We start from the raw sequence: 12,689 nt of genomic DNA, 5'->3' as shown, positions 1-12,689 counted from the left end.
AGCTACTGATCGAGCAGCTTTTATCCAACAGGGTGGCTGAGCAGAAGTCGATCGGTAGATTGAACTCCTTTTCAACTGCAGCGGCCACAGATGGTTTGAAATTCAGCGAATTCAGCAGCCATCCCTTTAAGGTCTTTAGAATGCTAGGTGGTGGGGCTTTTGACCATCGTGAGTGGCCGTCGTGGTGGTCACATAATTGGAGCACGCTCCCAGCACCCTGACCAGCGGCTCCCGAAAACCTCCCGATTGCTGCTTGCCATTCGCCACCAGTGACTGTTCCGGGAAGCAAGTCCTGCTAGCCACATCTTAGGAGCGGTGAAGGAGAGTGGTATTCACCGCTCCTACCCATTGAAATCAATGGGGCAGCACGGCTATACCTTGCGAGCGGTTTTAACCATTTTTCAGCCGCTAGCGGGGGGTAAAACAGTCCCGCTAGTGGCCAAATACTGCTGCTAAAACTACGGTAAAGCACCGCTAAAAATAGCGGTGCTTTACTGCCGACGCCTGCACCGCCCCAGTGTGAAAGGGGCCTTATGCTGGCTCCCACAGTGGTCATTTGATCAGGAACCCACCCCACCAGATCCTAATCAGAAGTCATGACCAAACGGGTCAGTGAGCTCAGCACACAACCTCAGACCACCATAGACGCACATGTGCTTTGACAGGACATTAAAGACTACATGATAATTCACATGCCGTTGGCCAGAGGTAAAAAAATAAAAATAAAAAAAATAAAACAGTAAAAGCTTGAAGTAGGTCCAAAGCCAGGTAAAAAATGCCTACCTGTTCTACCCACCCCCATCCCTAAATACTTATCTGGCTGCTGTCACCATTCTCCCTTCAATTCCTGGTCTCAGAGGGGAAAGCGGGAGCCATGGGCTGTCAAACTCCTGTGAGGAGAGAGCGTGGGTGTAACTTACCGATGGTGTGTGTGTGTGTGTGTGTGTGTGTGTGTGTGTGTGTGTGTGTGTGTGTGTGTGTGTGTGTGTGTGTGTGTGTGTGTTGAAAACACAGCCATTACAAAACAGATGATCAGTGGGAGGCACGGCGCACCGCCGCTGGCGCCAGTGGGTTGCACGGCGCCCCGCCGCTGGCGCCAGTGGGTTGCACGGCGCCCCGCCGCTGGCGCCAGTGGGAGGCACCGCGCCCCAAAGGCCAGATCGCAGGTTGAATGACACCAATTTACGGCATGTCCTAGACTAGAACTGGTGACTAACATTTTTTAGAGACTTTCTGTGAAAAGATTTGCAGTAAAACTCCCAAACATCTAGATTGTACATCTTTTTGATTTTACATGTGCCTGCCTCCTACTATACATGTACAGTACAGCCCGTATACAGATCAGTCTAAAATGTTACACTTTAACCTGCTTGGCTAAACACAGGTTTCCGACCATGAACAACTCTTGTAATATGGTTGCCAATGGGCACCTCACCACGATTATCAACCATGCCCGGTACCCATTCTTAGACTTTAAAAAAGGGAAGTTTATGCGTTTTGAGGGTCAACAAAACCTTCATCTGCTACAAAATTCCCAAGTGTGAGAAATGCTTCAAAAATATATAGTGACTGAGAAAAGGGAAAGCTAGACATTTGTCAAAACCTCTTATTAAATTAAAAAAATTTGACTGGGTGCTACAAGAAAACAATCCACATTCTAGACACACAAAACAAAAATGGTGGCCTGTGAAATAAATCACCGACACTCAGCCCTTTCTGCCCCAGCCCTCATCATGCTACCATCCACCCCTTACTTCCATAACCGCACACACAGCGCTCATGTGACCACATGCATTGCAACATTCTTCCTCTGCCATTCCAAGCTGTGAACCAGTTCCAAAAAATGTTATCCTTTTATAGACTGCTCTGAGTAACAATTCGACTCAAACAAAATTCATTTCACTGGCTGAAAGTGTACAAAGACAAAACACTGCAGTCAGCTGATAAACATCATAACACGTGTGTACAGAAGTAATCACATGCCCGTCCTCAGCCTTCGGTCACTGCATCCCTCTGACAGTACCTATAGCCAATTGTTTTGAATAGAGTGAGGAAGGATCAGAGAACTCCTGTCAGGTTTTACTTCTACCCATAAGTTCCTTAGTAATTTGCCCTCACTTCCTGTTATGGTGACACACTGGGGTTGAATTACCAAAAACCGGAGTGCAAAATCTGGTGCAGCTCTGCATAGTAACCAATCAGCTTCCAGGTTTTTTTCAAAGCTTAACTGAAGGATCTGAAGCCGATTGGCTACCATGCACAGCTGCCCCAGAATTTTCTGGTTTGAGTAAATCATCCCCACTGTAACCAGAGAGGAGTGAGGGAAACTTTCCCACAGTAATACAAACAGTAGTAGAAATTCTCTGCATTAGGCAGAGGAATGCTAAAACCTCTCAAATTTTTGTTGTCTGTTACTTTGTTGCATAAAAATTCCCACACTTCCTGTCTGGGAGTTGTCACCAGGACAGAAAGTCTCCAATCCAGATATTTCAGAGGCATGAGATGCATCTAACCTGTACTGAGAAAAATCATTGAGTATCACTTTTCTATGGACGGCAGCGCTACAAAAAAAAATGTTGATACTTAGAGAAGTATAGCCAAAGCTTGTTTGGCTATACTTGTGTGGATCATAGGAGTGCAGTTAAAGTGTTTGTAAACCTCACTGCCAGACCCTCTTATGTAGCCATAACACACTGTAAATATTTGTGGAAAACGAAGCCTCCAAATACAGTTTTTTAGAGATCTCCAGGTCGACCACGAGACTCCCCGAGACACTCTTCTACTCCAACGTACGGGCAACAGTGGGAGGAGCCAAGCTTTACCTCCGACATTAGTCGGGAAGGTCACATGACAGCTGTGCTTGCCGATCAGCCTCTCTCACTGTAGTCTTTAAATGGGGGAGGAGGTGCGGCCAGGTGTCACGTGATCAGCCTGAAGATCTCTGAATAACTATTTTGAGGCTTCACGTTCCATAAATATTTAGTGTTATGGCTTCTTAACAGTCGGGGACTGGCAGTGGCAGTTTAAAAGATTACTAATAGCAGCAGGAGAGGGGACGGAGGCTGCTCACAAACACAGGAGCTGACAGGCCAGTAGGGAGGGGAGGAGCAGCAGAGCTGTGGGCGATGCCACGTAAACTGACCACGGTGACAGTGCTCAGCAGCCATTATAAACCGTGGTCAGTTTACGGAAGAGGGGGGGGGGCAGAACCAGGCAGGATTAGCCAGGTATTTCAGGCGATACAGCCGGGGGGGGCAAATTACACAGCACGAGCACTGTGCTGTATAACATGCTTTAAAAAGGAACAGGTTACAAATCCTGCACACCTGTGACCCGTTTTCAGCAGACAGCGGGCTGAAGTTGGCCGTCTGCTGAGGTCACAGTGCCTGCTCATGCTCGGGCAGGATCCGGACAATGGAGTCGGTATCCGCCCACATACCTGGACCGGATCAGCCTCTCAGCGAGCCGCTGCTCCCACCCCCTCCACAAGGAAGAGAGCTGCTGACTATGTTAAGTTGACTACTAAACATATTTTGGCCAGAAATCTAATGCAAGATTAACAAAATCTGAAAACATTCAAACTTGGAAAAACAGACTATAAAAACAATTAGCGACAAAAGCCCAAACAATATTTTACAAAAACTGTCCAAAGACAACATTACTACAGATTTTCTATTACTGGGCCTTCTAGGCTAAAAAGGACGGTGTGACCCCTGAAGGAAGCAACACAATTCCAGCTGCCATTTCTGCAGTACGCTGAGGAATTGAAGGCCTTGTTGCGATGGTCAGACTTTTCAGCCACCAGAACGTGGACTCTAGTCATCATAACAATTATCCGATCAATAGAACAAAATGATTAAATGCAATCAGATCCCTCAGTACAAAATCATGGTAGATGCAGTTTTTATCTAGCAAACCTTATGCAAAATACACCATCATTAAAGATAACCAGGTCGCCCAGCCGAACAGTCCCATGATGCCCAAATGCCTGATTACAGACCTAATGTTTTCTTTAACCAGCCCCTTCTGTTAAAAGGATGGCGAGACCCTCCCCCCCTCCCCAAGGGACCAAACACAATACCAACTGTAATTTCCTCACTATACTCTGGAAAGGAAGGCCTTGTTGCTATGGTCAACGTAACCTTTTCCAATCAGCAAAATTAAGTCCATGGTCACCAAGATTATCATCCAATCATTACAACAAACAATAGTTATTAAATGCAATCAGATCCCTCACAGTACAAAAATCCTTGATGCAGACTTATTTAGCAAACCTTCATCACTGTACGCTTCATCATCATTCAGATAACCAGGAGGCCCATACAACTGGTTCCTGGGTGACCCAACTAGTAGTGCCAGGATGCCCAGACAACCAACTACAGATTTGATAATAGAACTCCATGTTTTCTTCAACTGGGCCTTACATCTTAAAGGACAGCGTGACCCTGGAGGAACCAAACACAAATCCAACCCTCATTTCCCCACTAAGCCCAGGACATGAAGGCCTTGTTGCTATGGTCAACAGGCAGTTTTTCCCATCACCAAAACGAAGTCTACGGTCGCCAAAAATATCTTCCAATCAACACAACAGATCAAAAATAGATTACAAATCGGACCCCCCAGTACAAAATCTTTATAGATGCAGACTTTATTTTGCAAACCTTATGCACCATACAGTCCATTACGATAACCAGAAGGACCATACAACTGGTTCCAGGACAACCATGAAGTCCAGACAACTACCAGTGTAATCGGGACACCCCAAAAAAACGTTCCAGGATGACCAGACAAGTAGTACCATGTTGCCCAAACAACAGACTACAGGTTTGAAAATATAACTGCATGTTTTCAATAACGGGGCCTTACATCTTAAAAGGACGGCGTGACCCCCACCAAAAACTCATCTGTTATTTTCCCACTATATGCCCAGGACACGAAGGTCTTGTTACTATGGTCAACAAACAGTTTTCCAATCACCGAAATTAGGCCTATGGTCACCAAGATAATTATCCAATCATCCCCTTCACAGTACAAATTCCTTAGAGATGCAAATCTTTTATATAGCAAACCTTATGTACCATACACTTCATTATTAAGAAAACCAGGAGGCCCAAATGCCTGGTTCAAGGACAACCATGATGTCCAGACAACTACTGCAGAGGTGATCATAACACCCCAAACAACTGGTTCCACGACAACCAGACAACCGACTACAGATTCGATAACAGACCTGCATGTTTTTTATTAACTGAACCTTCTATGTTAAAAAAGGACAGTGTGACCCCAAAGGAACCAACACAAATCCAACTGTTATTTTCCCACTACAGCCAGGAAATGAAGGCCTCGTGTCTATGGTCAACAGACAGTTATCAGATCACCAAAATTAGGTCTATGGTCACAAAAAGGATTATCCAATCAGCTCCTTCACAGTACAAAATCTTTATAGATGCTGACAATTTAGCAAACCTTTTGCACCATACACATCATTAAGATAACCAGGAGGCCCAGACTACTGGTTACAGGAAGAACATGCCCCCCGGACATTGGTTCCACGATGACCAGACTAGTACCATGATGCCCAAACAATGACTACAGATTTGATAATAGAACTGCATGTTTCTATAAATAGACTTTACATAAAAAAAAAAAGGGGGGGGGGACAGTGAGACACCGATGGAACCACCACAAATTAAACTATTTCCCCCCACTATGCACTGGACATAAAGTCCTTGTTTCCATGGTTAGTTTGCCTGTCACCAAAACGGGGTCCATGGTCACCAAAATTTTTATCCAAATCAGACCCCTCACAGGACAAAATCCTTATGGATTGAAGACCTTCTATATAGCAAACTTTATTCACCATTCAGATGGCCAGGAAGACCAGACAACTGGTTCCAGGGCAAACATTATCTGCAGACAACTGCTTCAAGGGTGACCATCACACCCGGACAACTGGTTCCAGGATGACCAGACAACCTACTACAGATTTAATAATAGAACTGCACATTTTTTCTTTGTATAACTGGGCCTTCCATCTTTATAAATAAAATAAGGGGACAGTGTGACCCCGAATGAACCAACACAATTCCAGATGTTACACCCCCCCCCCCCCCCTTACACCCAACAAATAGTTTTATCACCAAAATGGGGTCCGTTGTCAAGAAGATAAATCAGACAACACAACAGTCAAAAATTGATTACAATCAGACCCCCTCAAAGTACAAGATCGTTGTAGATGTAGACCATTTAAACAAATCTTATGCTTTATCAAAAAAGAGAACTATGACACCAAGACTACCGCTCCCAGGGGTGGCCGCCACCAGACTACCAGTCCCAGGGGTGGCCGCCACCAGACTACCAGTCCCAGGGGTGGCCGCCACCAGACTACCAGTCCCAGGGGTGGCCGCCACCAGACTACCAGTCCCAGGGGTGGCCGCCACCAGACTACCAGTCCCAGGGGTGGCCGCCACCAGACTACCAGTCCCAGGGGTGGCCGCCACCAGACTACCAGTCCCAGGGGTGGCCGCCACCAGACTACCAGTCCCAGGGGTGGCCGCCACCAGACTACCAGTCCCAGGGGCGGCCGCCACCAGACTACCAGTCCCAGGGGCGGCCGCCACCAGACTACCAGTCCCAGGGGCGGCCGCCACCAGACTACCAGTCCCAGGGGCGGCCGCCACCAGACTACCAGTCCCAGGGGCGGCCGCCACCAGACTACCAGTCCCAGGGGCGGCCGCCACCAGACTACCAGTCCCAGGGGCGGCCGCCACCAGACTACCAGTCCCAGGGGCGGCCGCCACCAGACTACCAGTCCCAGGGGCGGCCGCCACCAGACTACCAGTCCCAGGGGCGGCCGCCACCAGACTACCAGTCCCAGGGGCGGCCGCCACCAGACTACCAGTCCCAGGGGCGGCCGCCACCAGACTACCAGTCCCAGGGGCGGCCGCCACCAGACTACCAGTCCCAGGGGCGGCCGCCACCAGACTACCAGTCCCAGGGGCGGCCGCCACCAGACTACCAGTCCCAAGGGTGGCCGCCACCAGACTACCAGTCCCAGGGGTGGCCGCCACCAGACTACCATTCCCAGGGGCGGCCGCCACCAGACTACCAGTCCCAGGGGCGGCCGCCACCAGACTACCAGTCCCAAGGGTGGCCGCCACCAGACTACCAGTCCCAGGGGTGGCCGCCACCAGACTAGTGGTACCATAATGCTCAAACAGCCAGTGCCATGATGCTCAGACAACCCGGTGCCCTCCGCTGCACAACTGCGTGCCTATAAGCCGCAGTAACCCCAGTAGAAAGGCAAAGCCGGGTGTCGCGGGCACAGAATGATCAGATGCAATGACACAACCACTGATGTAGCATGCAACCACCGAATAAACAAAATATTGCAAAGTGTTGTATACCACAGAGGCCCGGTAACGCTGCTTAGCACTATACTAGGCATTAGGGTTTGTTTCTCAGGAACGTATACCAACTTCTGGAAGGCTTCTTGTTGCAGTGGGACGGAGGCAGGTAACACACGGGATCCTTATTGACCCACTCCGTCTGTAACGCCGTCAGCATTCTCTGAGGGGGAGCCTCTTCAGAGCTGGATGTAATCACCATCGATAATATCTTTTAATGTTTGCGAGACGCACCAAAAAAAAAAAAAAAAAGTCTTTGTAGGTAGTCAGCGAGAACAAAAATAAAAGCACAAAAAAAAAAAAAACACAAGCAGATTACAAAGTAGTAAATAAAATGTTTTGTTTTTTTTCTCCTTTAAAAACGCGAGAGGCCGCCGCCGGTCACAGATCCATCGTCTCCGGTGCAGGAAGTGAACCAGTCCGGGGTAATAAAATAAATGTCCAGGATCCCGGAGGAGGGGAGGACGACAGAGGCGGCTTATAGAAAACTGCGGGTGTAGAAAACATTAAAGTGGGTCTCTGGCCATGCCGGCTGCCTGTAGCCCTTGGGGGGTGGAGGGGATATTTATAGGGTGTGATGATCCAGTCATTGAGTCCTGGTGGAGGAGGGAGGAGAGGGAAGGAGGAGGAGGATGAACCCTGTTACACCACAATGCAGGAGATAGGCCGGGGGGGCCGGGCCTTATCTTTGGGGCAGCATGCTGCTACCTGGCGGGTAGACAGGGCGCGGGGCCCGCTCCAGAGCCCCCGGAGCCGGATCAAGGTGAACGCGGGTCATGGAAGGTCACGTCCCAGCCGCTGGAGAGAGATGAGAAGAGAGATCGCGATCGCTGCAGGCCCGGAGAGCCGCACACACCCAGCGCAGGAGGAGGAGGAAGGGGAAGGGAGGGATGACAGGCCGGGGAATCAGCGGAGAAAGGAGGGGGGGAGACAGTGAACTCTGCCCCGTCCCGGCTATGGAGGATCCGCACACGACTCTTCTTCTCCCCCCTTCTCCGAGGTGAACTCTGGCCTCTCCCAGCTCTGACGCTCCCACACCCTGGGACGTGCCAAGTGCGGCTCACCGGGAAGGGGAGGATGATTTATTTCCCCCCTCCCACTAGTCCCGGGCTGCGGACGATCCGATCTTCTTCTCTCTCTCCCCCCCCCGGCTCTGAACTCTGGTCTCTCCCAGGTCTGAAGCTCCACACCCTGGGATGTACCAACTCTAACCGGGGGGGGGGAGGAGGAGGAGGAGGAAGCGGAGGAGTGGGCGTGCCGCAGACAATAATCGGCCCTACTAAATGTTTCCCGTCCACCCCCCTCCCGAGATAAGCGCGCCCCGGAGTCTATATAAGAGCGGCACACCGGGGGGAGGGGGCCTCCCACCGCTTCAAACCATTTATAGTAACGTAAGCAGATCCGGGGGCGCGCTTCCGCTGTGCGCGTTCACGGGGTTTCCGGGCGGGAAAAAAAAAGAAATAAGAGAATTATTCCTGCCCCCCCTCGTATGTAATGTGTCCCCCTCCCCCTCCTCGGAGCTCTAGATGAGTGTCCGTGCGGCCATGTTTAGTGGCGGAGCTCCCTCGCCGCTGTGCGCTGACGGCTGGGCTGTGTGGGCGGTGAGGAGGAGGCGGAGGCTCTGCTTCTAACTGACAGAGACATGTTTGATTCTGCTGAGTCACCCGCCCGTCTCTGAGGCGATTCGGCGGACGTGTCCAACTGCGGGGAGGAGGAGGGGAGGGAGGCCGCCCCAGTACTGCCCCAAGCCGCGCCAACGCCTTAGCAACAAGCCGCTGATTGGCTGGCGCGGCACAGCGGGAACGGGAGAGGGACGCGCGCCATTGGCTGAGCGGCGGGGCCGAGGGGGAGCGCTGATTGGTTGCGGCCCGGTCCAGGGACTCCGCTTCAAGCAGCTGAGCTGAGAAAGCAGCGCAAGGCGCAACCATGGGGGAGTTCGGAGAGATGCGGGGCCTGGAGGAGGGGAGGAACTACAAGTCCCAGCAAGGCCCACTGTTGTACCAATGCAAGCGCCATACAGGGACGCTGCAATCTCTCCCCCCCCAACACAGACAGACAATGGTGCGCCCCATCCTACCGACTAATACAACTCTGCACCAATCCCCCAACACGATCAGTGCACCCAAATCATCAGCCCAAGGCACTGTCCCCACCAATCAGAGCACCAGAACCCCACTACTGTCCCCACCAAACCCAGAACCCCACCACTGTCCCCACCAATCCCAGAACCCCACCACTGTCCCCACCAATCCCAGAACCCCACCACTGTCCCCACCAATCAGAGCACCAGAACCCCACTACTGTCCCCACCAAACCCAGAACCCCACCACTGTCCCCACCAAACCCAGAACCCCACCACTGTCCCCACCAATCCCAGAACCCCACCACTGTCCCCACCAATCCCAGAACCCCACCACTGTCCCCACCAATCCCAGAACCCCACCACTGTCCCCACCAATCCCAGAACCCCACCACTGTCCCCACCAATCCCAGAACCCCACCACTGTCCCCACCAATCCCAGAACCCCACCACTCCCCACCAATCCCAGAACCCCACCACTGTCCCCACCAATCACAGAACCCCACCACTGTCCCCACCAATCAGAGCACACCACCAGAACCCCACCAATCAGAGCACACCACCAGAACCCCACCAATCAGAGCACACCACCAGAACCCCAGTACAGTCCCCACCAATCACAGCACCAGAACCCCAGTACAGTCCCCACCAATCACAGCACCAGAACCCCAGTACAGTCCCCACCAATCACAGCACCAGAACCCCAGTACAGTCCCCACCAATCATAGAACCCCACCAGAGCACACCACCAGAACCCCAATACCGTCCCCACCAATCACAGAACCCCACTACTGTCCCCACCAATCACAGCACCAGAACCCCAGTACAGTTCCCCACCAATCATAGAACCCCACCAGAACCCCAATACCGTCCCCACCAATCACAGAACCCCACTACTGTCCCCACCAATCAGGAGCACACAACCAGAGCACAGCACCAGAACCCCACTATTGTCCCCACCAGAGCACCAGAACCCCACCACTATCCCCACCAATCAGAGCACACCACCAGAACCCCACCAATCAGAGCACACCACCAGAACCCCACCAATCAGAGCACACCACCAGAACCCCACCAATCAGAGCACACCACCAGAACCCCACCAATCAGAGCACACCACCAGAACCCCACCACTGTCCCCACCAATCAGAGCACACCACCAGAACCCCACCACTGTCCCCACCAATCAGAGCACACCACCACTGTCCCCACCAATCACAGCACCAGAACCCCAGTACAGTCCCCACCAATCACACCACCAGAACCCCACCAATCAGAGCACACCACCAGAACCCCAGTACAGTCCCCACCAATCACAGCACCAGAACCCCAGTACAGTCCCCACCAATCACAGCACCAGAACCCCAGTACAGTCCCCACCAATCACAGCACCAGAACCCCAGTACAGTCCCCACCAATCACAGCACCAGAACCCCAGTACAGTCCCCACCAATCATAGAACCCCACCAAAGCACACCACCAGAACCCCAATACCGTCCCCACCAATCACAGCACCAGAACCCCAGTACAGTCCCCACCAATCATAGAACCCCACCAGAACCCCAGTACTGTCCCCAGAGCACAACACTAAAACTCCAACACTGTATCCACCAATCCGAACACAGAACCCTGGTACTGTCCCCACCAATCAGATAACACTACCAGAACCCCAGTACTATTCCCACCAATCAGAGTACACCACCAGTACCCTCCCCACCAATCACAGTACACCCTTAGTACTGTCCCCACCAGAGTACACAGTACTGTCACAAACATTTCTATTTCCCAGTGCGGGGGGAGGGGAGTCACAGTAATACACCATGTATTACACAACTTACAGACTGCCATTGTCAACCTAAAAATGCTAGTTGCCTGGCTGTGACTTCAGCATCTTCTAGTCAATGCCATGGAAACAAGCATGAACAGATTTATCTGTGTTCCTAATATCACTCACTGCGTTCGCAGCACAATAAACTTGGGAAATATGAGAATATATATGAGAATGGTGCTGTTGGTAGAGGGATCCCCCTCCAGAACACCTATATGAAAAGCCTCAGATGGAAACTGCCGTTCCTGAACACTGCTTCCCCCAGGTATGAGGCTCAGGATTGATGGTGAATAAGCTCAACGGACCAGGGCTTGGTTCTGTTTCCCAGGAGTCACCATAATGGCGGCTTCCATCCATACTTCTCCCAAAGGTATTTTAAAGACAGATTCCCTATAAGCTTCAACAATGCCTCAACAACCAATCAGCAATCCAATGAGCAGCTACTTGAGGGCTGGTTGGAAAGACCTTTGTTCTTGGTGCCATGGAGGAAGAGGCCTTTGTACTTGGGAAAGGATGTGGTAGAGAAGAGAAGGGTAGGATAGGGTAGAGAAGAGAAGGGTAGGGTAGAGAAGAGAAGGGTAGGGTAGAGAAGAGAAGGGTAGGGTAGAGAAGAGAAGGGTAGGGTAGAGAAGAGAAGGGTAGGGTAGAGAAGAGAAGGGTAGAGAAGAGAAGGGTAGGGTAGAGAAGAGAAGGGTAGGGTAGAGAAGAGAAGGGTAGGGTAGAGAAGAGAAGGGTAGGGTAGAGAAGAGAAGGGTAGGGTAGAGAAGGGAAGGGTAGGGTAGAGAAGGGTAGGGTAGGGTAGAGAAGGGTAGGGTAGGGTAGGGTAGGGTAGGGTAGAGAAGGGTAGGGTAGGGTAGAGAAGGGTAGGGTAGAGAAGGGTAGGGTAGAGAAGGGTAGGGTAGAGAAGGGTAGGGTAGAGAAGGGTAGGGTAGGGAAGAGAAGGGTAGAGAAGAGAAGGGTAGGGTAGAGAAGAGAAGGGTAGGGTAGAGAAGAGAAGGGTAGGGTAGAGAAGAGAAGGGTAGGGTAGAGAAGAGAAGGGTAGGGTAGAGAAGAGAAGGGTAGGGTAGAGAAGAGAAGGGTAGGGTAGAGAAGGGAAGGGTAGGGTAGAGAAGGGTAGGGTAGGGTAGAGAAGGGTAGGGTAGAGAAGGGTAGGGTAGAGAAGGGTAGGGTAGAGAAGGGTAGGGTAGAGAAGGGTAGGGTAGAGAAGGGTAGGGTAGAGAAGAGAAGGGTAGAGAAGAGAAGGGTAGGGTAGAGAAGAGAAGGGTAGGGTAGAGAAGAGAAGGGTAGGGTAGAGAAGAGAAGGGTAGGGTAGAGAAGAGAAGGGTAGGGTAGAGAAGAGAAGGGTAGGGTAGAGAAGGGTAGGGTAGGGTAGAGA

The 12,689-nt window shown here is 51.4% G+C and overlaps 1 protein-coding gene across 3 annotated transcripts in view; it reads right to left on the bottom strand.

Moving 5' to 3' along the window:
• Positions 1–12,689, bottom strand: part of LOC143933557 (dual specificity tyrosine-phosphorylation-regulated kinase 1B-like) — a 100,692-nt gene that overhangs the window by 66,700 nt on the left and 21,303 nt on the right. The window contains exon 1 of one of the 3 annotated variants that reach the window (XM_077456491.1): positions 7,479–9,020. The exons of 1 other annotated variant lie outside the window; for it this stretch is intronic. In XM_077456491.1, the coding sequence (XP_077312617.1) occupies positions 7,479–7,608 (130 nt within the window). In that variant the 5' untranslated portion in view covers positions 7,609–9,020. Of the gene's footprint in view, positions 1–7,406; positions 7,430–7,478; positions 9,021–12,689 lie in introns of those variants that run through there. One more of the 3 variants, XM_077456493.1, reaches the window with a different exon arrangement.

Source organism: Lithobates pipiens, unplaced genomic scaffold, assembly GCF_037356315.1.
Source record: "Lithobates pipiens isolate NorthernLeopardFrog02 unplaced genomic scaffold, aLitPip1_a1.2 Scaffold_27, whole genome shotgun sequence".
Lineage (NCBI taxonomy): Eukaryota > Metazoa > Chordata > Amphibia > Anura > Ranidae > Lithobates > Lithobates pipiens.
This window is presented reverse-complemented; position numbering and strand designations above follow the sequence as displayed.